The following is a 26393-nucleotide window of genomic DNA, read 5'->3' on the forward strand; positions in this document are numbered from 1 at the left end:
TTCTGTCTAAAGAAACTGTTTCTCTGTTTGTCCCCTCCGCTTTCTTCATGCAGCCCAGCTATAACAATTGTCAGTTAAAACAATGGGATTTTTCTGGCACTTGAATGTTGTTACGAGTGGGTTCGACTACTGATGCAAAAACCAGCACAGAGTGACTGCATACGAGTACGGGTACAGCCCATCACAAAAAGGCTGAGTGCTGTTAACTCCGCTCATACGAGACATACTCACAGAATACTTGATGCAACAGGTTTGCATCGTGATGATCCCTAATAGCAGACAGATTGCAACATTGCACATCTTTCTCCAAAGTGATGTAATGCCCGTGCAAAGGGCTAAGATGGAGGCTGAGACAGAAACTTACACCTTGCGCTTGATGGGCACTCCATACTCTCGAGGAAATGTCCAGTGGGGCTTGTTCAGGTCGATCTTTTTGGGAAGTTTCACCTGGGTGCTGTCATACAGGTGCACTTGCGCAAGGGCTTCCTTGGCAGCCTTTTGGTGTGCTTCCCCAAGGGCGTGCCGCCTGACATGCTCTGAAAGTGCCACGGGAAGGCTGTCATATCGGACTGTCTTGGTCAGCAGGCACATGTGCTTGTCCCCTGGTGGTGCAAGAGGGCAAAAGGATCGATCAGTGCACTGCATGCTTGCTGGCCATGAACCTTGCTATAGTCAGACCACATACACAAAACATGGTTAGTAGGCAAACATGAACTTGGAAGCAACCTTTTCTAAGTGAGGCTTTCTTTGCCTATCCCACCAGAGTTTGACATGCGTGTGTGTGTGCGTGCATGTGTGTGCATGCATAAGCATGTGCATGTGTGTGTGTGTAGATGTTGGATGCAATGGCCAGCAAGCCAGCTTATATTATCTCTGAATGATGGCTGACAATGTAATGCAAGTGAGCATAACTGTGCTCTGTGCAGCCAAACACTAAATCATCACATAAAACCTATACATATGTAATGTCGGCTCACAGGTACCTCACAGCCAAGCATCCTTATGGCTTTTCAAGACATTAAAGAGGGGAGTCGGTTACGGGGCATATCAGAGGTTACAAAACGAAACAAAGACCCGAACAAAATCTGGAGTACAAGTTAAAAAAAATAATACTGTGGCAGGAACACACTGAATACAAAAAGTATTAGTAAAATATAATGACATTATCATAATCTACTTAGTATGTCCACTGGAGGACGAAGGCCTATTCAAACAATCTTTCATTACTCCCGTCTTGTGCCAGCAGACCCCATCCTAGGCCTGAAAATTCCCAAATTTCTTAAAACATCTATATTCTTTTATAAATTTCCTACCTGAAACAATTCTCATGTCGGGATGTCAACCTCTAAAAATTATTTTGAAGCAAATTGCCATATGAATGTTATTGTTTTAGTTCAATCAATAGCCCACATTGTGAACATATATTTGAGAGGGCTTTCAATGCTCTATAACTGCATCAGTTATCTTTTAAATGTTCCTTTACCAGAGTACAAAGACATAAAATCTTACAATTAAAACAATTCTCAATATGTTAAAATTAAACCTGGAATGAATAATGTGGAATGTCTTCACTACACATGTGCATACTTCAAGAAGTTTTCATGCAAAGAAAATTGAGAAAATATAAAAAATCTCCGACATCACATATGTGCCTACTACCCCGAAAATTAGATAATGGTCAAAATGAAAATAGTGTGTTTTATATTGATGAAATCGAACAGTGTGTTAGCGATTGAAAGAGCCAGTATAATCTTAGATTGGCAAAGAAAATTATGTAAAACTGCATGCTCTGACATTACTGTGAAACGTTGGTGCTAAAGTTGAAGCTGCCCCACATGATCACAAACTGGTGCACATAAGTTAGCTGTCATCAAGGGGGGAGGCTCCACTTGAAGACAGAAAATTCATATGTTCTGGTTGGTCATTTTCGCTTTTTGAGACCCTACATTTTCCATAAGATTTTATAACCTTTGTCCTAATAAAGATGCTTTCAAATGTTTTTCCTTGATTTCTCAATAACTACAATTTTGAAACACTTGCAATTTTGGACAGAAAATAGCTTGTGTTATATTTTAGCTGCCATAATAATTTTGTTTTTAGCATGGAGTGTGCACTATGGTTTAATTTTAGTGCAATATTTTTTCAGATTTTTTTTTACAAGTGACATGTTTGACATGTCAAGATGGCACATTTTTAGGCAACTTCAATGGGCTCTAGTTCAAATGAATGTGGAATGAATGTCTATTTATTTTTACCATTAATACAATTTCATGAAAGGTGCAGGAGCAAAAAGCACGCAGTGCTCAACAGGGGCCCCTGTTCTCGCAACATATATTGTACATCATTTAATGGCAGTTCATTGGCAGTGAAAGAACACACATGATGTTATATATTTTCAAACACTGTACATCAGTTACACAGAAACTTACAATATGATTTGACAAATTATTGTGTTACAGGTTGTTCTTAAAATAGATGGTGAGATAATAAAGGTTGATAGGTTGCAAACAAAAAAAAAATTGCAAAGAAAAAAATCTGTCCACAAATAGTAGAATACAGGTTGTACATGTAAACTACAATAGTACACTTAAATGCAGCATGTGAGCATGAACATATATGAATTCATGTAAGAAAGAAAAAAAAATACAATTGTGATATGCAAATTTATGTTACAACAATCACTCTCTCAAGCACTGTGTTAGTAACAATTTCTTCACATGATTTTTGAATGCATTTCTAGTAAACCAATATGTATTATGTTCTAGCTTATTTAGGATTGTCAGTACTTGGTAGCTGGTTGCTTGTTTACCCTAACTGGTCCTTATTTTTAGTGTCCATTTTCTGTTAAGTCTTATATCCTAAGGAACTTCATTAATATTTTCGTGTATATATACTGTGTTATGTATTTACTGCAGTAGTTTAAAATCATAAACATTGTTTGCTTGCAGCTTTCTGTATTCAAAAAATAATGGTAAGGTGCTTAGTTCATGACGTGGTTCCCGAGAGTTTCATAAATGCGCAATATCCTCTTTTGTAGAATAATTAGCCTGTTGCAGTTAGTTTTTGTTGTGGTGCCCCATAGCAGTATTCCGTACGATAATCTGGAATAGAACAGTGAATTATATATGTTTTGCTTCAGCCAAATGGGTATTAAGTGTGCAATTTTATACAAGCATCCAACAGATCTGGAGAGTTCGGTGGCTAAATTAACATCTACATTCCATGAGAGGTGCTCTTAGAACCATACACCAAGAAACTCTTGCTCTTTAACCCTGGTTATCCATTGCTCTCCAAAAGTTAAAACTATTTCCCTACTTAGTGGTTTGTTAAGTGCATGAAATACTATTACATACTTTGTTTTCACTATGTTAAGCTGCAGCCTATTTTGCCTGAGCCAGGTTGAGAGGGAAACAAAGTAGGTATTGGCTCTTGTTTTCATATCTGTTAAATCTGTACACTTAAAGAAGATGTTAGTATCACTGGCATAGATAATAAGTACAAGAGTGTGCGAGCGTGAGCCAACAATGGCGGCTCAATCTCGCACCATGCAAGGGAAGAAGCGCACTGTCTTCCGTCGCGTGCAACACATCAGGGAGACGAGCGGGTGGGCGTTTTGCTCTGGTGGCTGCTGCGTGTGATGCAGCTAGCGCAGCCACACGGGCCCCATCTTGAAATCAATCTGCTATGAGGACAGAGTGCAAGTGCCAAGTGCTGATAGCTTCGTGTATGCTGTGTTTTTGCCACTTAGTTCGCGTTGAGGCGAGAGGCAGCACGTAAGTCAATTTTCCCACTGCTGCTACCGTGCTTCACCACCCAGCGTTTTGACAGCGAGTGCGCACATGACACCGTGCTTGTTAATTTAGTTAGTAAGCTAATGATTACTAGTTTATACAACTGAGAAAACTACTATCCTAACTTCATATAGGTGTCTACTAATTTGCTATCGCAATCAATGCTTCACCTTTTGGGCAAAAGTACTTTTTTTGAAAGGCATTTTTACATAATAGAACAAGGCAATTTCAAAGCACCTAATGCTTAACTTTCGGGTACAAGATAAAATTATTCCATCCTGAAAAGATTTTGTGCCAAAAACAACACACACAAAACAGAGGACGCCGCCACTTGTGTGTGTTGTTTTTGGCGCAAAATCCTTTCTGTATGCAAGATCACCAACTAGCCCAGCAGTTAACTCTTATAAAATTATTCCAATGTGTTCTTATTCTAAATTTGCCATTAGCCCTTTGTGATAAGTCAAAATGGCTCAGCACTCGCCCATATGGGCATAAACAAAAACTGGAACAGCTTCACGTCATACTGGCCCTGAAGGCAGAGACGTCCGCCTGTTGGACCTGCTGCAGCGTGCGCCTTCATAATATCTAGTTTGTTCGTAGCATCCTCCGCCTACTTTTCGTTGTTTTGCATCTCAGCTATAGGGAGCACTGCGCCACTCGGCCCACTCAACCGTATTCTAATGCACTATAAGTACAGCCGCCCTGGCCATTCCAACAGCAGTGTAACAACAGCCGGGAGTGGTTGCGTGCGCGCCGGTCACTCCCTGGAAGCGCCAAAATGTGTTAAAAGCGCAAAAATTATGAGAAACTGTGCAGAAGGCAGCGTCATGCGGTGTGTGGAATGTGAACGACTGCACTATTTTTCGGAGAACGAATCCGCTCGCTGTTCGCACGCAGCCGCTTCAGGAGCATACATGTTGAAGCCATCCTGGCGCAGCATGGTGCAATTTCAGTCTATTTTCTGTGTTTGGCACAGTTTGGCGGAGGAATCCCACACCTGCATAAATGTAAACAAAAAATAAAAACAGTCCCAGTATTGACCCCTGTGGAACTCCTTGTGTTAACTTCAGTTTTGATGAGGTGATGTTTTTTATTTGCACAATTTGATAGCGGTGACTCAAGTAGTTTTAATGAGCTCTTCTAGTGCAACTCCCCACACCCGACACCAAGACAGTTTTTCCAGTAGGATATCATACTTTATTGAGTCAAAAGCTTTCTTCAAGTCTAGAAATAAACCAAGAGTGAACTATCTATGTTTGTAAGTGTGCCATATTTAATGCAGCATAATGCTTTTTCAGTTGATCTGTTGTTTTTTTTTTAACTGTACTGGCTGCTAGACAAGGTTTCGTTTGTAAAAAAAAAAAAAATGAGCCTTTGGTTAATCACAACTCGACCTGGCACATTGGTTTATACCTTAGGCATACCTGACACTCTAGATTATTTCTATGTCCTCACCACTGTGCGTGCCTCTTTTTCTGTCTGGATGCCAATTTTTCTCCAAGCAAAATAACCCAGTTTCTATGGTATATCAGGTACTACTTGTGCCAGGACATAAAAATACACAAGATGTGCAAATTTGGTTAAGATCTATTGATAAATAAGAAAGCTGGCTTTCAAGTGTGGCATCCCCCCTTGCATAAACAATTTTATTGTCGACTCTCGTTACAATGAACCATGATAATACAACAAAAAATGTCCGTTTTATCCGAAGTCCGTAATATCCGAAACACATCGCAGATTGCTTTGAAGATGAGGCCCATGCGGGCATGCACTTTGTTCACATAGCAAATAACTTTCAAGATACGGCGCTCGCGTGGGCGAGCACTTCGCCCACACCGCAGATCGCTTTCAAGATACGGCGGCCGCGCCGTAAGCAGCAGCCGCCGGAGTAGAACCCTCCCTCTCTATCCCCCCCCCCCCCCCCCGGTATCACGCGCGAAAGACGGCGCATTTCCGACCCACCTTCCTCCCTCGCACGCGGTATATTGAGCCGTGATTGCCGGCTGGCGCTCGCAAGTCAGTCGTCAGCCCATGCTGACACAGCAAAATTATGTTTTATACGTCCAATTTTGAAAAACCTTGCCGCTAATTTCGTCCGTTGTAGCCGATAGTCCATTTTAGCGCTGTCCATTAAAGGCGAACTTTGTTGCATTAATAAAATAGGTAGAACAAACTAAGGCTGAAATATGGTCCGTTATATCAGGAAGTATGTTGTAGATAGAAGTACTTAGTAGATTTGTTTAAAGTTTCTGTTATACGGGTGTCACACGGCGCACTTTTTATCGCGATCAAGCCCAATCCGGATTGAATTTTTTGGTCGTGTTGGCTTCTTTGCCCAATATGCGCGAGAGCCAATCACAGTCAAGAATTTCGATCCCTATTGGTGCCGATCACGATCAGAAGTGTATGCGTGACACCGGTATTACACTTCTTATGTGCTTGGCGACTTTTCATAATGCATTATAATGCAAAGAAAGTTTGTTTAGAAATGGCAATGTCGTGACAGCAACGAATGGAACAGTAGAACAGCAGCATTCTGCGGCATGCATAAGTGGTTTTGTAATCGTGCAAATTTGCAAGTCCATTTGTTTTCTATAACATTCTACCGTCTACCCATGAGGCCCATCGCACGGCTTGTGCCTTAAAGGTTACATGTGCAAAGTGGTGTCAGCACCACCAGATGAAAACATGTGGTAGGTAGGACTTGGCTTGGAAATTACAGGAGCATAAAAGAGAGTTCATGAGGCAATAGAAAAAAAATGCATGTAACTAGCATAAAATTATTCAACAGTATTGAAAACATTAACAGAATGACCATTGTCATGGTAAACAAAATTCCTTACAGCGAGATAACACTTGTTGGATCTTCTTTCATGCTGGCATACAATCCCTTTCACACTCAGTTATCACTGTTTCCAGCATTCGGGATGTTTTCTTTTTGAACTATACAGAATTTTTTAAAAATCACCTGTGACAGACGGCACAATTCCAGTCTTTGCACTGGACTACCAAGATGAGGGGGACATTAGTTGCACAAGAAATCGAAATGTGTAATTCACTAATGGACAAAAATTCATTTGCGAGAGCAAGACACTGCAACAACCGCTGCGGTAGCCCAGTAGCCATGGTGCTGCGCTTCTGGGCTTGAGGTTGTGGGTTCCATCCCAGCGGTAGTGGCCATGTGAGGGCAGAATGAGAAAATGCTCCTTAATTTTAGGTTTTAACTAATAACTTTATGATAGATATTGAATTTACGAATTGAAGACGCTGAATTGACAAGGCATATGCACTTGGAACAAATTCTGGGAATGGTACCAGTCGAGACATGCACCATCAGACTTGAGGTAAAATAGCACTGCTGTTACACTTATTTTTCAAACAAAATACCGTTTTATGCATCAAAACACAAAAGTAACGGACACGCCCATGTATTTGTCGTACACTTTACAAATGAATATATATTGAAACTGGTATGATCGTGAAAGATCATTCCAAGTGGATACGTCTCGTGAACTCGCTGGCTACAATGTGTAAATTGTAATAGGTGCCATGAAGTAATCAGCTGGAAAATTAATTAGTGAATTTTTGCTAATTCGTCAATCCTGCTTTTTGATTTCTCATGCAAGTAATGTCTGCTCCTTTGAGTAATCCTGCTGCAGGACTAAAATTATGCTATCTGCTACAGGCAATTTTTAAAATTTTCATATAAGCTGAAAAAAATGAGAAAGAAAAGAAAGCTGTAGAACTAAATAAACACGTTCATCACTGCACATCAACAATTTATTTTTAAAACATATTCCTAGGTGTTTTTCATGTAACAGCTTCTGGGGGAGATTTGGCACCAAGTATGATATGCTTTCCAGTTCAATGAAAAGTTAAGCAGGCTTGGGCTAGTTGGTGTGTTCCATTTTGTTGTTTGTGTTGTTGAAAGTGTGGTTGTCAAATGTGCCTTTCTGCTATCCCTGTCGTTCAAGCTTGCGCTACAACAAAATGAGAGGATGCCATACCAACAAACCCATATAGCCAAACTCATCTAGTTGGTGTGATATTATTAAAGGTAGAACTTGTGCAACAGAAAGGCAAGAAAGCACAATACTGTGTATTTGTTGCTTACTTTGTTTTGTCCAAGTTCAACCTTTGTGTTAAGCGGAGAAAAATAAAATAGGTAGCCTAAAATCAGTCGTCTCTAAGTATCACTATGGCAAATAGTTTTGAGAGTAACTTGACATGTTGATCTCGGAATGACATAACACGAATATAAATATTTTCTGCCAGAAACTTCATGTTTGCTGTGTTACTTGTAAGTCATGTCTTTCTTCAAGTAGCAACCTGAGAATAAATAAAGCCCCTTTGCTAGGTTGCAAAATGTTATTTGGTGCCAGTATCAGCAGCAATGCTCAAGAAAACCATAAGCAAGCTCTCGCACACAAATTTAGAAAAAGGGCACTTTGGTTAGGAGCAAATAAGATGCTAATATTGTAACTTCTTTATATATATACTATATAGACAAAATAGTAGCCTAAAAATGCATTGAACTTTCTTTTTTTTTGGGGGGGGGGGGGGGGGGGAGTACTACGAACTTTCTCTCGAATTTTTCTCCAAACCTTTGGAGGCAAGGAAATGAAAAAAATTCTTCTGTGGAGCCCTCAGAGCAGTGAGAACATGGAAATGATAACAGGGCAAAGGAGGTTAAAAAATGAAGACCCTCTACAGAGCTTCTTAACTATCCATCCTGATCGGCTATCGCAGCAGTAGCAAAGCTGATATGCATTATCAATTCATTGCAGTTCTAATCTGCCAATGACTGCCTAATTTGTCAATGTCAAAGCAGAGGCAGACATCACTTGCAAGAAAATTACAAATACGTAACTAATTACTTCAGGGCACATGTTGCAATTTACAAAGCGTAGCCAGCAAGCTCACGAGAAATCCACTAGTTCACAAATATCATACTAGTCTTGAGATATGCATTCCCAAAGTGTGTGACGAAATGCGTTGGTGTTCCAGTTCTTTTTGTCTTCCAGTGCATAAAAGGGCACTTTGTTAAAAGAAAAGTGGAACCATTAATTTTACTGCAAATTTTGTGTCGGATATCTCAATACTATTGTCATCCTCAGAATTTGTTCCAAGTGAAATAGTCTTGCAAACTCACTGATCACAATTCGTAAATTGCAATATGTGCCCAAAAGTAAATAGTTAAAAAGTTGACCAGTGAAAATTTGTTAATTAGTCAATAATTTATTTATATTTTTTGCATTTATTTTTCTGCCTCTGAAAATGTTAGCTCAATTGTAGTATGTGCCAAAGGCAATTTTAAAAATTCTGTACACCTAGAAGATATCGAGCCTTTTCCTTTCATGGTTTCTTCCCAATTTTCACACACAAGGAAGTATTACAGCAATCACGTGAAGCCAGCTTTCTCCCTAAATGTCCACTTTCCCAGAAATGCTTCCACACTGTTTCATATCTACCTCATTTGCGATCAAGATATATGCTACATTTACTTTATTAGATCGGTCACAGGATGGCCTAAGAATGTAAGAAAACTGCAAACATTGAAGACCTGTAAGTGGTTATTTTGTGAACTCTGTATCCTCTGCTGAGCCTACTTAAATGCTCTGACAGTAAAGACAGGTCTAAATGCATAATACTTCTTTTTTTTTTTAATATTTTTTCAGGTGCTGCAGATGTGAATCAACGTTCCTGGTAACTCGATCGTAACCCAATTAAATGACAATTAATTCAACCACAATTTCCCAGCACCCGCCTGTCCTAGTTTCCACTGATGTGGCAAGTGAAGTTATAGTTACTGGTCACAACATCAGCTCAATGTTACTTAGCAATGCTGCAAGTTTAACAGGAATATACATATTGCACATTCTATACCACACCTATGCACATCATATGAATTCCCCCTCTCACACACCCAGAAGCAAGCGTAAAGCTTTACACCACTGACACTGGAGTGCCTTTCACAGTTACATAACAGTACTGACCTTCAAGGAGTCGAGACTTCTTGTGCACAATATAGGCCACCTGGTCATGCCAGTTGGGGTTTCTGCTATCGTTGCACTTTTCATATGGAGTGCCATAGGGCTCAGGAAGCTCAAACCTGCAACAGCACAAGGTCAGCATTGTCATTATTACCCTGTCAGCGCAGCGCTCCGAAACTGACAAACCCCTCCCATATTGTTTCTCCTTTCTGGAGTGGCTGCTGATGATTGCAGTGTTTGTCACAGACACTATATCAATGTACCTTTATTTTATGTTGTCGAAAAATCAAGGCACTGATGCTAAGTACACTACCATTAACAAGCCATTTTCGCAAGCACTGTAAAGGAAGTAATGTCAAGCACTGCACTGTAGAATGGTCATGAAGCAGGCAAGTTGGAAGTGATCCATTGTAAGCAGTGTGCAAGCAGAGAAGGACAACTAAGAAATAACCCAAGACAAACAATCTCTCTCTCTCGCTCCCTCACTCTCGCTCGCTCAATATTTTATTTCTAACCATTTCTTGCTGAAACTGATATAATTTTGTGAAAGAGATATGAGGAAGTAATAATGCACTCTGCATTGAATGACCCCTAAAAATCTAATCTGTAGCACTGGGCACAGCATCACAGTGTTTGTTTGCCCCGTAATCTCAAAAGATATTTTAAATACGTGCCCACATGGGCATGCTTGCATAATGTGCACCACTAGTTGTCCATTTTGTTAAAGTGACATTCAACGGGATAACAAAGAGCAACATTTAACCAGCTTAGACTGTTAGTAAAGTGATTGTTCAAGACCTTTTGTGCCTACTCAGTGAGAAAATGTTGATGAATAATGAGAAAAATGCAGTAAAGAGTTTGACAAAAGTTCGCCTGGTCAGGTAACGTGATGAAGTTGTGGTTACTGACCAAATCAAAGTGAAAAAACACATTGAGAGGTTTCAGAACCCCCCCCCCCCCCCCACACACACACACTAAAGCATCCTTTTCAATTTTTATGCCCACGCTGTAGTGCAGTCATACCACGTTATATCACAAATTTCGAAGTATATTTGTGCTAATTTCAAGGACTTTTTTGTGTTATCAAATGTCCTCTAAACCCTCTAAACTTTCTACATTGTCTTCAGTTCCTTTAGAATGACGTGTAAGCCTTGCTTAACAATAAAAAAATTAAAACGCCACTAAAACCTGACTTTGCCAAAAGGTTGGGTGGAAACTTCAAGTTGCCACAGTCATGTGTCTTCTATTTTTGCTTTTTTGTCTCTTCCCTGGCTCACCAAGTCTTCACTAACAGCAGGACTAAGCGTGTATTTCAATCCAGCCCTTAGTCACCTCACCACCCCTTAGTCACATCTAATATGTCAAGCACAAATCAAAAACTTAACTTTCCCTGCAGAGAAATGCAAGAGTTCGCACAGGAATTTTTTCAGGAACAGGAGTTTTTTCTATAAGAAAGCTTAGTATTATTAATAATGATAAGGAGCAAGAAAAACTAAGAAAGCATTGCTGCAAAAGAAAAAGCCAAATAAGACATTTTGATAAAAATTTACAAGATATGAGATGGTGAACACATTTTACCATCATAACCATCATTCTGAATGGTTACGTGAACAGCCCGTGAAGCTTTGCTAGATGGTTATGTTCCCTCAAACAGAGAGCAACACTGTAACTTATGTACACTAATGCTGCATTTGATAACCATTCTTTCTCACCCACCATGATAGCTGAACTGCTATGGTAATCTTAATTTAATTTTAACTATTCTTTCTGTCCAACTCCCCCACCACCCAGCCACACACACACGTACACTTCTTACACACCAACAGGACATTCAGATACACGAGAGATTTGCAGGTTTTTGTTGAGCGAGCAAAAATTCTAACCACATGCAACAGGTCAGAGCTACAAAGTCACTGCTATCTGGAATTAAGGGCACTAAGCCAATAAAATAGTGAAGACTTATTTAGGACAAGTAACAAAAGGCACTGTAGAGCAGAGAAAATTTCATGACATAATGGCTACCAGTTGCTGACAATCATGCTTAAAATAATTAATGCATGATGCCTTTTCTCTCTTAAATGACTGTACTTCAGTCTGTTAACAAAATAACTTGTCACCAATACAGAAAATTAACAAGTCTGGAGGTTTACATTTAGGCCGAGCAACAAGACCCTGTAATGACTACGTAACACTGAGCTACTCAGTGTTACCAGAACATCGAACCAAAACTTCTTTCACTCCCGTTCATTGAAAGCAGTTCATTTCAGGTTCAACTTCAGATAAAAAGAATAATGGTTCAAACTGGTCAATGTTTATTTGTACAACCTAAGAATAATTACAGAAAAAGTGCATACATTTATTTTGTACAAAAACTCGATGGTGGTCCTAAACTGCAAGGAAAGACTGGGGAAAGAAAAAAAGGTATGTGTGCGGTTCATTCCACCCCTAAGCAGATAAAAAAAAAAAAGACTAAATCACATTGTATACGTATACCTCAAAAGCAGTACATAGTTTCTATCGCACCTGCTTCTGTTTATATACCAGTGCAATCAAAAGTGACTGCCTAGCTAAGAAGTGCCTTCTTGATTTCAGCACTTATATATAGGTCTCCTACCAGCTGAGAGCTGTTTGACAGTGTTACAGTTCACTTTGTGTGGTAGTGAACGGAACAGCTGCCAAACGCCCAAGGCAAGACGTGCCTAATCATCACGCTCGTCAATATGAAAAGACTTGTCCACTGGGTATGTGTGACGGGATTATGCAGCAGTGCAAATCTTACTCTCCTCTGTCCTCCACTCATCTCCACTACACCAGAGAGTGGTTTTTCTCCGTATTCCTCTGTGTGGGCTGACCAGTGTGCTGACAAGGCCTTCTACCAGGAAACAAAAGAGAATGAAGTTGCCTGGATGATGGAGGGTATAAGGCCAGCAAGATGCCACGTAAAAAGGAGATCTCTGCCCTTACGTGCAGGAGCATGCATGCCGAACGTTTCTCTACTTTTTGTCTTGAAGTGCGCCACTCACCCGTAATAGTGCAATACCAGGCTAAACCACGGTGGAGGCGAAGCAGGCTTTAAGCATTCCCCATACGAGGGCGGATCCCAAAGGTAGTGCAATAACGGGCCGACCCGTGGGGGAGGTGCAGTTTGCCATTAAGGGGCCCACATACACAGCTTCGCTGGTCATCCTTCTTCACAGAGTGGAAGGGCACTGAGTTTTTTCTTCTTGGTTTCATACCAGAGCTTAGCCTTAACATTCGGGTTCACTTCTGGTTTGTTCAAAAATACAGTTTTCCTCTGGTTTTTGGCTCAGTTCCAGTTCTATACTTTGGGCATTGCATACTTGCAAAAATGTTTCAGCACTCATGAGAGAGACATAGCCACAGACAACGCTGCATGCGGCCACTTCTCTGTCCATGTTCAACGGTGCGACATTTGACCATATATACAATATTATGTTGAGTTATGCAAATATCTGTTCCACTACTACACAGGATGATTGCGCAAAAGTGAAAGAATGTTCGTCCCTGCACTAACCAGCACCTGCATATGAAAATTATGTGCAAGTGCTTTTCATACTCTTCTTTCGTACAGGAAAGGCAAGCCTTACTCAAGTGGTGTACCTACTTTGGCCTCCTGTCATTTGTTTGTAACCAATGAACTGGAATAAACTTGATTTAAGTGCTTGCTGATATAATAGGTCTCTTTGATCTGGGTGCCTTTTCTGCACTGATTCACGAAGTGTACCACTGTTGTCCCAGATTTGACAGTGCAGCGTGCACCAACTGCTCCATGTTTTCAATTTGATGTTGTTCAAAGATGCAGTGTGAACGCATTCAGAGCACTCTTGTACTCAAATAGCAAAAGGCGCAAAAATGGGCACACCTTTAAAAATGAATTCATTCAGGGTTGCCCAGCTTTAGTCTTCCTACTTTTGCATTCAATGGGGCTCTTCGATTTGTCGTCCCGGACTGCCCAGAACTAACACAGGCGGTGCTTTCCGCCAATGAGCATTGCATATTCAGCGTCCTGGGCAGCCCGGGACGACAAATCGAAGAGAACCACTGATTTGCAAGTGTAGAAATACCTTTTCTTGTGGGACAAGGAGTCTTGTGTTCGCCCTGACGAGGACAATTCCCCTTGTCGAAAGGCTGGCTTCAGTGACATTCTTGCTCTATCACTGTTAATCACTCCAAAACCTCCATCTTTCTGTGAACTCTCTCTCGTTTTGCGAGCTATTTGCAGCGGATGACACGGTGCTGCGCTTGTTGATTAGTGGTGCGAGGTCAGCAGCGTTTGCAGCATGTTAACGTGCACATAGGAGAGAACTTACGGTTCCGGCACAAATTCGTTCGCGGCGATGTCAAGAGCGTCGTGAATTTGGACCCCCTTGTCCAGCAGAGGCTGCGGCGTGAGGTACTTCCGCACCTTACGTAACGTTCTTCTGTCCTTCCACAGCCTTTTGCGGAAGTAGACTTCGTTTTGCAACCGCCAAAACCTCATGGCGTAGGACCTGCGGTGGAAACTGTTCCCTCTCCTTCAGAGCGAGTAGCTCAACTCGATAGTCCTTTGAAAAAAAAAAAAATGTTTCAGTCACGTTACGGTCTTGAAGGTGCAGGGCGACGAGTTAAATGCAACGCGCACAGAAGAGGATTACAGTGCCAAGAGAAGCAAGAAAATCCAGCTCGGGCACAAAATGAAACTACTGAATCAAGAAACCAATATCGTGGTTTTTGCAGCAACAACGTTACCTACTAAAAATCCATTTCCCCTAACGCTCAGCAAGGAAAGTTTAAAGAATCGCTGCAAAAAGTGATCGGTAAAAAGCTGCTCACATTTCAGCACGCTGCCCATTTAAACGCTCATGTGCGCTGCCATGTTGGTTCTGGGCAGCGCTGTTTCACGCTTCCGTGTCCCTGCACGACATCAACCGTTGATTTGATAGCTACGCAATATTTATTTTTAAAAATGTACCATGTCATAGTGTTGTTATTGTGTGGCTAAAGAAGTATACTGCGTGAAAAGAAATTATAAATTTACGTCTACTCAGTAGCTGGTCTTGGTCTGCAAAAATTGCAGGTGGCGCAAGTGGCGATTTTTCCCAGCATACACTGTGCGCCTACACACGTTTCGTTCCTTTCCCTTCGCAAGCGCCGACAAGGTATGGCTAGGCCTAGTATAGATTGCCGTCTTTTAGCATTTTGACGCGAGGAAAAGGCTGCAGTAGCGTAAACGCCATAATTTTGCGTGATTTTTGATTATTATTTTTCGCTAGCGAGCGGATGTAGCGAGTTATGACAGCGTCGTTGACGTTAGCGCGGGTGCAACTACCATGTGACGTGCGATACTGTTGTGTATGGGTAATGTCTGTAAATGTTGACCGCATGTTCTCGATTCTGCTTTTTAGATGCCGTCTGTCGGAGTCAAAGACGTTGATCAGCAAGCGTTTGTGCGGGCTTTGTCCGCCTTCCTCAAAAAGTAAGCGTTTACGCCGTTCTGGCATGTTCGTCAGTTGTCTAGGAAGGCCTAGCAATTTACTATCTTCATTGCTGTGCAGGTCCGGCAAGCTTAAGGTTCCAGACTGGGTCGATGTCGTAAAGACCGCCATCTACAAGGAGCTGGCCCCATATGACGAGGACTGGTTCTACACACGATGCGGTAAGTTCCGTTGACGAGTGTATTGCAGCAGGCCCCTCGTCGCACCTAAAATAGCTGAACATTCACCACGCTTGCGCATATTGTCATCTATTCGTTTTTCAATCGCAAACATTTACACTGCAGACCACGCCAAAGTTGTGTAGGCAACGTGTGGTGGCAGGCGTGACGTCACGCCCTCATTCCTGGTTCTGTCGATTCCTTACAGAACTGTTCACGCTATCGCTAATCCTAGTTTCAGTATCGGTCAAAGATTTCACGTCACGTAAAACACAACTTTGGTTTAATTCTATGCTCAGTGAGAGCAGCTGTAGTGATTGAATGTAGCGTTGATCTGCATTGGCTCCAATTTTCGCCCTCACAACTGTTGATAATCAAAGTAATCTTGAATGATACAAGTCCATCTAATTTGTCAAGTACTGAATGTTGGGCGTGTTGGTATTATATACTCAAAAGGGAGTGCGAAAGAACAGGGACGAGATAAAAACACGGACGAGCTTCTCCGTGTTTAAATTCTCCCATTTTTAATAATGCTATGCACACTACGGACTGTGCCCCTGCCAGTAATGGCTGGGTGCACGACGATGCAGTGCCATAAGCTCCCGGATTAGGTGCGCGGATTATAAAGGTCTAAACCAGACTTGGAATTCCCAGCGAGTGTACGTTTAGCTTGGCGAACTACTGTATGGCTGAAATGACAAACCTTACTTAAGATGTGGCAGCAGCACCTGTGCATCGTGCACCCAGCCATTACCGGCAGGGGCGCACTCTGTCCCTGTTCTTTTGTGCCATCCTTTCATTTGTCATGAAGAGTGACTGGTGTAGAAAAGCTGATCTCAGTTGCACCCCAAATCCTGTGGCATAGTGTTGCAGATTACACAGTCTTTACTCATTGTTGTCCTTTTATTGCATAGAATTGACAAGAGTTTCAAAGCTTGAAAATAAGCATATTACTTTCCAATTAATTTCAGCTGGTTGCTTGTGGAATTTGTTTAGATACTGTGTGGCCGCCATTCGGGCAGGATTACCAGAAACCAGAAGCTTTATAGCGGCATCTGAAGCAGTCTGTTGAGAAGCGATGACAAATAATGAATGCCGAATGCCACAGTCACAATTTTAAGAAATTTAGTCATATCAACTTCTATGTGTGATGCCAAATTCGGAAAAATAATTTCTGAGAGAGGAGTAACAGTACGGATTATTACCCTTATGCTAATTTTTATTTATATCAATGTTAACAAATATGGGTATTGTGCCAGCGAATTTAGCTCTCCATATATATTTGTGGCAGTCATGTCTAATGAACCAAAACTAATGAAATCTGAGGGATCCTGCAAGCGTAATGAAGTAACGTAATGTTCTGCTCGTAGGTATGCCTTGCTATAAATTGAGGCATATCAAAAGTTGTGGGCAGCACCATGGAAGACTGATTGTTTCGTGACATCAAAATTTCTCCTCTGCACTGTCATCGTCGCATGCCACAGATGAAATTCCTGCCACTGGTAGCACCTTGGCCATTGTATGCTTGCAAAAGGGTCGTAGTGCCACTTGACCATATGTGCCTAATAGTTTCGTTCACTACTGCAGCATCTGTAGCGCGGCACCTGTACATGCGGTCTCCATCTGGTGTCAAGTCTATGCGCAAGATCTATGGTGGCCGGTACCGCCGGGGCGTGCGCCCATCCCACTTCTGCCCTGCCTCTGCCAGTGTGGCACGCAAGGCCCTTCAAGCCCTGGAACAGCTGAAGCTGGTTGAGCAGGACCCTAGCGGGTGAGCATTTTCAGTTGCGCCAAACTGTCACCGATCTCGGGCATGTGCGTTCCCGAGATGGGAATGAGGGGCACATAACTGTACCTAGATATGATATAACCACATGGAAAACTCCCCAGAAGAAAAATCTTAACACTCGATAACCATGAAAACAAACCTAATGATTAATTGTACAGTTTTTCTTGCCAACAACATTAATTCCAGTCCTCGCTTGTCACTGCAATGTGACCACCTTAGCCTCTCTGGCTGCACCGCTACACGAATAAAATGTTCTTACTTTCTGTCACAGGCTTGTGTTGCGTCAAAGTCCGAGCTTGGTAGCATCCCGCCCATGGTCAGTACTCCCGACGATCCTGTAGGTGTGGTTCAGCCAGCCAGTTTGTAATGCCTATTTCCCAGTTGTTGATGAGGTGGCAGCAAGGCCTGCCAATTAGGCCTAGCGGCAGCCCCTAGTAACAGGTTCGGCCGCCACTTCCATCCAGTGCCTTGTTCAAGTGACGATGAGGCACTCTGGGGACTGTCTTACATTGCATTGCTGACCTGCCTTTGAAGGGAGATCGCTGTTCGAGTGCCCAAAACTACCATGGGAGGCTGCACTAAGTCCAAGGACTCGTCATGTCGAGGTCGACAGCCATGCCTCGGAATGCTAGCATCACGGCCTCCAAAACCGAACACCCGCTGTTCCTGTTGCCAGTACGGTGCTGGCGAGACGACCTTCTTCAGCCAGAGCCATGCAGACTATGCTAGCTCAGCGCTGTCAATGCGATGTTGTTAAGGAATCCGTGTTGCAAAAAATTTGGCGGCGTCCCGTGTCTGGTGTCAAACGTTGCATTGTCAAAAAGATTTTTCAACCACTCATACCCAGGCCGTTCATGTGACGGAAGGAATTCACTGAAGTAATTGAATTTCTCAAGCTAAACTATGTGGGAAAATCTTAAACTACGACTTACACACAACCTACAGACATGATAGCTCTCAGATTGTAATTTCAATATTCAGGAAAACATAATTCTGTTACGCAAAAACTCAAGCAAACCCCTCTAGCGTTTTTACAAAGCAGACTGGAGACTGTGCACGCCAGTACGTAAGTATCTCGAAGTCACGGAGCAGCGCACCCGCTTCCTTGAAAGACTTCCAGATGGCGCTCGCCTCCGTTGCATCGCGGCTACTACAAGAGGCCACATTTTGACCAGAAAGCCAGCCTTCGTGTATAGTGCTCGCCATGAGCGTTTCCCGGTAAACATTACGGTTACACATTCTGCAGTTGCCGGGAGGCGTGAGGAGCAGTCGGGGATCTTTGAATGCCATCGCGTTCCAACTCTGGTAACATGCCTCGGGCCTCCGGATCTTTCCCCTCAGACATTTGCGTCGTTTCGAACACTTTCCTCTCGTCGTTTCGCACTGCATGTCTCATACACATGGCACGAACCCCTTTTCTTTAGTGCGCGAGTGCTGAAAACTTGTGCATGGTATTGGACCACATAAACACGATGAAAATCGTGGCAGCACCCCTTGCCTACTCCGAAACATTCCACTGTGGCCTTGACATGTTGCACATTGAAGTTACTGTGCTTTGCATTCTTGAGTCCACCAAGTTCTGCAATGTGTATGCACTTGTATTTCTTATTTTCCCCCTCCCCCCTTGATAAGCAGTCTTTGCAACATCGTTTGCTCCAGGTGCCTGATCTTGATTTGTTTTATAGTGGCCGCAAGCTGACCAGCCAAGGCAGGAAAGATTTGGATCGGATTGCTGCCCAAATCAAGATGAAGACTTCTGCGTCTGCATCTACTAAGTAGATGCACCCTTTCAGTAAATGTTTTGACCACATTTCCAGCCTGCTGTTTGTCTTTGAGACATCTCTTGTTAGTGCTGCAAGTGGGTGTGATGGGGCAGTAGAACGCCAGCAGTGTTGTGTGTTGTGCTTACAAAAGCACTTCACAGAAACACGTTTTCCTGGCCAGTTCGAATGTTGCCACCACTGTAGTCACTACTGTGAAATCTGTAGTCAAAGTAGCATATGCTATACTTGCATAAAACCTTTCTTGGCTATGAAGTGAAAGCTATGGGGGCAGAGCTTCTGCACATGACTATTCGTATGGCATGTAGTCCGGGCACACTCAGCACCACTTTCGGTTTCGCCAGCCTCACACAACCTCTTCACTTTAGCTAAGGCAGATAAAATTATCTTGGCGTCAATCAATGTTTATTTGCATCCGATATGTACCAAGTTCTGAACAACGAGCATCACAGCCTAAGACTTGGACATGCAACCGATGCCGGCACAGCAGTCAGCTCGCTCACTTGTTTGTACATGTTGGTTGCGGCTTCCAGATGGATTCATTTGGAGTGGTTGGGTATATACAACAACTATAAAGAACATGCCGCTGCAGTTCTGATATCGCAAAGAGAAAGGCTGAGCTCTACGACCCAGGGCCGCTCTATTCTCCGAAGACTTCGATACAACGCTTGATCCCTGTTCTGCGGACACAAAACAGACTTGTCACGAGATTTGAGGAAGCACGTCCATGTCTCGCCCATACCAAGAAATATGAGTGCCAGGTACCATACAGGCCGCAGACAGGACTAGGACTCTGCAGATACGATTTGGCAAAGATCCAGCCGCCTACCTATACGGACACGAGTGCAACCACTCGCAGGGACTTTACATGATGGCCGCAACCAACAGTCGCTACGGTAACTGCTACAGTTATCCTCGGTATGCACAGCAGAGGCAGCGGCAATAGTGCTGGCGATACGAGACGCCGACTTCAAGGGTTAGTCGGCTCATGTGCTTACAGACTCGCAGGCAGCGTGTCTACTCTTCATGCGGGGAATGCTACTGCGCAGCGCCCAAAAAATACTCTGCTCACGACTGGACCTGGACCGCGACATTACGTGGTGCCCCGCGCACAACGGACTCGACGGGAATGAAAGGGCAGACCGCATAGCTCGAGGACGCAACGACCGAGCAGCAGCCAGAACCCTAGAGGAACCACCGTCCGCAGTGCACGACATATTAGAGAATCAGACCTACGGCCCTCCGCACTCCAAACTAAATAGAAGACAAGCCCAAGACTGGCATCGCATACAAACCAATTCATACCCACACCTAAACCACTTGCACAAGAAGCACCCGACATATTACACGGACACTTGCCCGTGGTGTGGCACAAAACCCACGCTGGCCCACATAACATGGGAATGTATGGCTCGGCCAAGCAACGTCAACTCTCCTTTTCTAAGTGTCACGGACTTCGTACGGCAGTGGGAGGCACTGCTCGCAAGTGAGGATCAGGGGAGTCAATTGGCCCTCCTGGACCAAGCTCAGCGAGCTGCAAGAGCCAGTGGAGCCCTGGACTGAGGGCCCCACCCAGACCTGCCGTAGCTCCGATTACCGTAAAAACCGGAATATAGGTCGAACTTTTTTTCAAAAACCCATCGCGAAAAGTCGACCCTCGACTTATATACCGGACATTGGCGGAAAAACTACGGAAGTCTTGCAACAATGGGCGGATAAAGTAAACAGCCGCCTTCGCCATCGCCATCAGCAGCATGGCGGCGTGGCGACGCTGTGGCACACCGGCATTTTGCGTTTCCATTGTCGCAAAGTTATATTAATTAAAGGCTGCACTTTCATTTTGTTTCAAAATGAGCGGAAGCCGACGTCAATTCACCGTCGCCTTCAAGAAAAAGGCGATTGAGTACGCGGAAGCCCACGGCAACCTGGCGGCACAGCGCGAACTTGAAGTATCCGAAAAGAGCATTCGGTAGTGGCGGAGGCAAAAGCAACGTATTACAACTTGCAGCAACCAAAAGAAAACGTCATTTCGTGCCGGATCGCAGTGGACTGCAGAACTGGAAGGCAAGGTTGCGGAGTCCGTCCGCGAGCTGCCTGTAAGATCGCTGCCTGTGACTGCCGAATGCATCCGTTTGAAAGCGGTAGAGATCGCACGCGCCTATGGACTGGGCAGCGAGAAGCACTCGTCATCCGACTCTGATCAAAGGCGTTGCTCTGATTCGGAGTAGCGCTTGCGCACTTCGTGCCCTTCTGTGTACTGTACACCCGACGAACTTTTAACAGTATCGCGCGACCATCGACCCGCGTGTTTGTCAGCACCTTATCATCACGGCACGGAGCGGCGAAATAGCGAAAGTAAGGGCATGTGTACACATGCGCGTATCTCGTTTGTTTCGCTGCTCAGCGCCATTAATAAGGTGTTGACAAGCACGCGTGTCGATGATCGCGCGAAACCGCTAAAAACTTGGCCGGGTGCACATGCGAGCAGCATTTAAATAAATACTGTCACCATTGTGCAACCCCCCGAGTCCGCATTTGTTTCAAGGTAAGGGTGTCATGTCTTTCGGTACTTTTGCCATTGAAAAGGATTTTTTTTTTTTTTCATTTTGAGGATTCGTTAGTTGGGGGATCGACCTATATTCCGGTCCGACCTATAGTCCGGTTTTTACGGTAACTGATCAATAACGTTTTTTTTTTTCTTTATAGCTAAAGTTGGTCAACAGCCTCTCGGGTGAGTTGATTGGCGGGACAGCAAGCAACGAACACTCGCCAGAATACACTGGTGTCAATATGAAACTCTGACGGGCATCATTTTGCGCTTGATGAATGTGCAAAGCGTGTGACGATCTCGGGTGTGCGAAACCTATGAACAGCAAACTAAATATACAACAAAATACTAATAGCTGACTGGTGAATGTTGCGTATTGTTTCAAATTAGGTGCTGTAAAAAACACAAAAGTATCGTTTTCTATTTTCCACGTAAGAAAACGTGAGCAGAAACTGCGGGACTACTTCCAGTAGTGGTGGAAGAGTACAATTTTTAGTTTACGTAGCCTTTGCTTCATAGCCAAGAAAAGTCCGCGAGTATAGCCTTAGTGCTGCTAGATGGTGTGCACATATACAAAGTTGTCCATTTGGCTTATTTTCTGGCTGTTGGAGTTCAGCCAAATTGCAACCAACCTGGAACGCATACTGTGCATTGCTGGATACTTCGAACTTGTAGTGGTCAAGGAAGGAGATGCAGCTTTCCCTTTGTCAAAGTCCCATCAAGAAGAAAATGTCCTGCTACACCTTGATAGAAGACTTGTTCACCTATAAAGACGGGAAGCCAGCTGCGGACAGTTTTTCTTTTAAAATAGCAGTCATGCTGCTTGTGAAAATGAGAACCTTGGGGCACAGCAACCTTACTTCAGGCAAAATAAACTTGCACCAGGTTGTTTTGCTGCTGTTGTGAAAAATATGCAGGAAGAGCCACCTAAAGTACGAGGATGCAAGTACATGAACCTTGCCATTATCCATTATGTTCACTCAGCCACTTGAAGACTGCTGAGGCAGTTCCATATACACCCACTGCCTCCAAACATAAAAGGATACCGGGAATGTACGGAATGGCCCAAATATATGCAAGCCTTCTCTCACCTAGTTGTGAGTGCTATTCCCCATGACTCCTTTGTTCTGGCTGTCAATTATTTAGTGAATGAGCGCGTGATACTACACCTTTCAAGTGCAACATTTTGTAAAACTTTTATCAAGGGATCTTTCATCAATCGAACTTCCCGCCAGAAGACTGCGAGCGTCGGTTACCACTAGGTTGTAGGAACGAAGTGTTTTCGTTCAGGGTTTTAGTTTCGTTCCACTGAAAAAAGTTGCGGCTCTGCTCCAGAACGGGGAAAAATAATCTCATCGGTTTTAGTTCGAATGCAAAAATTTTCGAGGCTAAGCAACGATAAATACAGTATTTATTTTTATAAATACGTGAATAATGAATTCTGAGATCATCCCCAGTGCCATGAATAAAGGCACTGAGCATGATTGGCATGATCTCGGAAGCAGCGAGTCGTCAGTGTGCTCGCCGAAATGCGAGACCACTGTTCAGATAAAACGAACAATAGAACCTGAGTAACAAAGCGCTATGCCCGTAGAAAGCGAAATGACAAGCTTTCGAGCGCGGAGGCCCCGAGTTTTGCTACGATGACAACCTGCTAGTGCACCGCGCGGAGACCAAGCACTCGGCCGGCTGTCGCTCGCACCATAGAGACCGAAATTTCAACAAGAGCGGACACTCCCATAGAGCCCAGCGGCCGAATTGACTGTAGCACACCAAGCGGATGGTATTAACTCCTTCCGGTTTCGGGCGCGCGCGTTTTAAACACCAGTTGGTACACGCCGCGCCGGCTCCGCTGTTCGGCGCAGCATTTATTTTTTCGCTTCTGCTGAACCCCGCGTGGCCTTGTCGAGGAATCGTTTCATTATTTAGTGAAAATGATTGCGAACGACCTTTAAAAGACTCCGCCGAATCCGTCAGGTGCAATTTCATAAAGAAAACGCAAGACGTCTTCTGAAATGATGAAATGTTTATTTTGCTCTATATAAATACTCGTTCCGGGCTTCTACATTCATCCAAAGTTGGCGCACCTGGCAAGCAGCAGTCGTTGCCGTACGAAGCTCCACCGGATGCCATCAGCTGAAAGAAAGTAAATTACAAGCATGCATCATTTTGGTATATTGACCTAACAGGAGTATTGCGTGTAGAGGCGAAACGTGCATAAGTGGTGAATGAGCGGCATTACAGGTAAATTCACTTTTACGTACATTTCGCAGCAAAGACTCCTCCCAAACAATGCCATAAAATCTGAACAAAACATCCGATTTTCAAGCACCCCTCCCTTCCCGGGCATTATTTCCTGCACTTTAAGTGCACAAATACACTGGTGACTGCGCGTTTCCAAAACAACTTGGTCTCAGTCGACGCGATGGTACGCAAAGTACTGAGGTTGCTACAACACAGGCTCAGCCAGACCATGTTACACGCTCGCAGAATGCCTTCTAATCGCACTCAAGTCAGACTCGTGGGTGCAAAGCCCGTTTTCAGTCGCTCAGAATACATAAATGTCAAGTTCTTGAGCTCCTCCGTGTTATATTTTACGCGTCCTGCCGGGGCAAGCAGGACTCGTGTTATCATTCTCGGCAATCGCTCGTCACGTTTTCGACAAGCGTGAGTACCGAAATAAGGTATATGTTGTTGCAGGGCTATAAAATGCGTCACAAACTTGTCCCACTAAAATTCAGTACACGCAAAACTAACTCACTATGGCCGGCTTGCTTTTTTGCTAACAGCTTCACAACCCCAGGCGCGCCGAGCATGCCTCAAGATATCCAAAAAAGTTACCAAATAAATTACAATACTTTTTCGGGTCAGAGAATGCGTCACGAACTTCAACCAGTAAGATTCCATACACGCGAAACTAACTGCGGCACACAGCCGAGCTGCTTTTCGCTAACTGCGCCTCTACGCCGAGCGCGGCCACTGTGCTTGAAAAGTACCCCAAAAAGTAGTGAAATTAGTTACAATAAAGTCTGGGGTCAGAGAAAGCGCCAAAACTTGTCCCGGTAAGATTCAGTACACGCGAAACTGCGTCACACGGCCAAGGTGCTTTTCGTCAGAAAGCCAGGTGCGGCGAGATAATTATGCTTGGGCTCATAGAAAGCGTCGCAAACATCTCCCAGTACGAGTAATTAACTCATATTAACTAGGCTTGGACTGCGGAGCTGTTTTTCGATAACTGCGTGACTATATAGGTTAAGTTTTGTGCAGTAAGCCTAAATGTGCTTGAAGTGCGTCGCAGACTGTCATACAGAATTCCTCACCTTGCTGTAGTCCAGTAGTGCAGCGGTGCCGTGTCGAAATGCAGACGGATCACAAGAGGACGCCGGGAGCCCAAAAAAACGGGCTACATCCAAAAGAGACGGGTCGCCGAGCACGCGAACTCCACATGCGCAGCCGGCCTCGCTCACTACTGCGGCTTGTCTGGCGCATGACGTATGCACGCGCGTCTGGCGTTCCGCTAGCTTGTTGCTCGGCAACGCAACAAAGATAAGTTGCAAAGTATAAGTTCATTTACACGCAAAACTTTTTCACCTTTAGTGGCAAAGATTAAAAAAAAGAATAAAACGTTGTCTGGAAGTTTATTTCACATTCTTTTTTTCTGATGCTCGCGTCAATTAACGGATGGAGTTCAAACTAGGCGTGACGTGTTTTCTGTTGCCAGTTTTTGAAGAGTGTCCCCATGTGTCCCCTCAGCCTCTTGTTGAATTTCTTTCTCTATGCTCGCACTATCCCGCTATCCCGGCCCGAGGTACGCGTTAATTTTGACTTTGTCTGACGTCGGTTATTTCGGATTGCCGGCTTTAACCTTGAAGCGAAAACCGATCACAAATATTGCAGTTTCACTCCGAAACAAATAAAAAAAAACGTTTCGGCGATAGTTTTGTTTCGTTTTCGTTCCGACACACTGGTTACCACGGCAACAATGTTTGTCGACCATAAGCATGGCTGGTCCACGCGTGTTCGACGTTGGCATCGGCGTTTTTATTCTCGCTGTGCTGTGGGCAACATGTTGTTTGCTGTGCATCTTCCTGTCCAAAACACAAGGAATTTCCCGGTGAGCCGATCAAATAGTATTTGTGTGGGGGTAGCCCACTCCTAGTGTCCCTACGCCGCCCTACGCCAAACGCTGCGATTGCACTGTGGAAATGCAGCCAAAGCTACGGAGCCGAAGCAAATTTTTTTACTGCGCAACAGCATGTAGCCAGCGAATGCAAGCAACGGGAAACTACGCAGCGTAAAGAAATCGTATCAATTATTTTAGCTTTTTGTTTAAGATTTATTTCATAAGAAATAAAAAGCTTCCTTCGGAAATGAATTTCCGCTACTTGGTCTGGTTTCTTCTGGTCCTGTAAGCCATAAAGCTTCATACAATAACTACTAGAAGGTACTCTACGCCGGTGACATGCGCCGGGACGACGGCGCGTCGCCGCCGATGTTGCCGGCGAGATCGGCACGCCTTTTAAATGGGAATAAAGATCTCTTTTTTTAAGTCAATCCAGTTTCGTTTGAGATTTTCGTTTGATCGTGTTTCTTTTGCCTGTCTCAAGCATAGAGTCATGTCAAGCAGGGGAGCTATAAAGCAACATAATACAAACAAAAGAAACCCATGGTCTCCACGCGTCGGCGCATGCGTGTCGTCACAAGTAAGCGCAACGTGAGATTCCGAAACTTCTTAAAAAGCGCAATATGGCGCAACGAGAATAAACAGCGGCCTCGGAACGTCGGAATCACGCCTTGAGGGTCCTGGGCACTGTAGTTGAGGGTAAAATCAGCGATAT

General features: G+C 43.8%; 2 protein-coding genes and 1 long non-coding RNA gene across 4 annotated transcripts in view; 1 reads left to right on the plus strand and 2 right to left on the minus strand.

Moving 5' to 3' along the window:
- mRpL37 (mitochondrial ribosomal protein L37) overlaps positions 1-14718 on the minus strand; it is a 49141-nt gene extending 34423 nt beyond the window's left edge. Inside the window, exons 1-4 of the mRNA XM_050180041.3 lie at positions 14618-14718; positions 14116-14349; positions 9788-9903; positions 365-602 (exon numbers count right to left, since the gene is read on the minus strand). Of these exons, the coding sequence (XP_050035998.1) occupies positions 365-602; positions 9788-9903; positions 14116-14285 (524 nt within the window). The 5' untranslated portion in view covers positions 14286-14349; positions 14618-14718. The remainder of the gene's footprint in view (positions 1-364; positions 603-9787; positions 9904-14115; positions 14350-14617) is intronic.
- A 190-nt stretch (positions 14719-14908) lies between these two features.
- LOC126532338 (small ribosomal subunit protein eS19-like) lies at positions 14909-19036 on the plus strand. Of its 2 annotated transcripts, none has more exons than XM_050180049.3 (5): positions 14909-14943; positions 15190-15260; positions 15340-15440; positions 17025-17208; positions 18912-19036. In XM_050180049.3, the coding sequence occupies exons 2-5, from the start codon at positions 15190-15192 to the stop codon at positions 19003-19005; spliced, it is 450 nt and encodes a 149-aa protein (XP_050036006.1). In that variant the 5' UTR covers positions 14909-14943; the 3' UTR covers positions 19006-19036. The 2 variants fall into 2 exon arrangements, with proteins under 2 accessions (XP_050036006.1, XP_050036005.1); XM_050180048.2 differs by lacking the exon at positions 14909-14943 and adding an exon at positions 15054-15121.
- A 4527-nt stretch (positions 19037-23563) lies between these two features.
- On the minus strand, positions 23564-25542 carry LOC126532341 (uncharacterized). Its single transcript, XR_007599755.2, has 2 exons — positions 24876-25542; positions 23564-23691 (listed from the first exon to the last, which is right to left on the minus strand). It is a non-coding gene; the product is annotated as an uncharacterized lncRNA (long non-coding RNA).
- Between the last annotated feature and the right edge of the window lie 851 nt (positions 25543-26393).

This window comes from Dermacentor andersoni, chromosome 5 (assembly GCF_023375885.2).
Source record: "Dermacentor andersoni chromosome 5, qqDerAnde1_hic_scaffold, whole genome shotgun sequence".
Taxonomy (NCBI): domain Eukaryota; kingdom Metazoa; phylum Arthropoda; class Arachnida; order Ixodida; family Ixodidae; genus Dermacentor; species Dermacentor andersoni.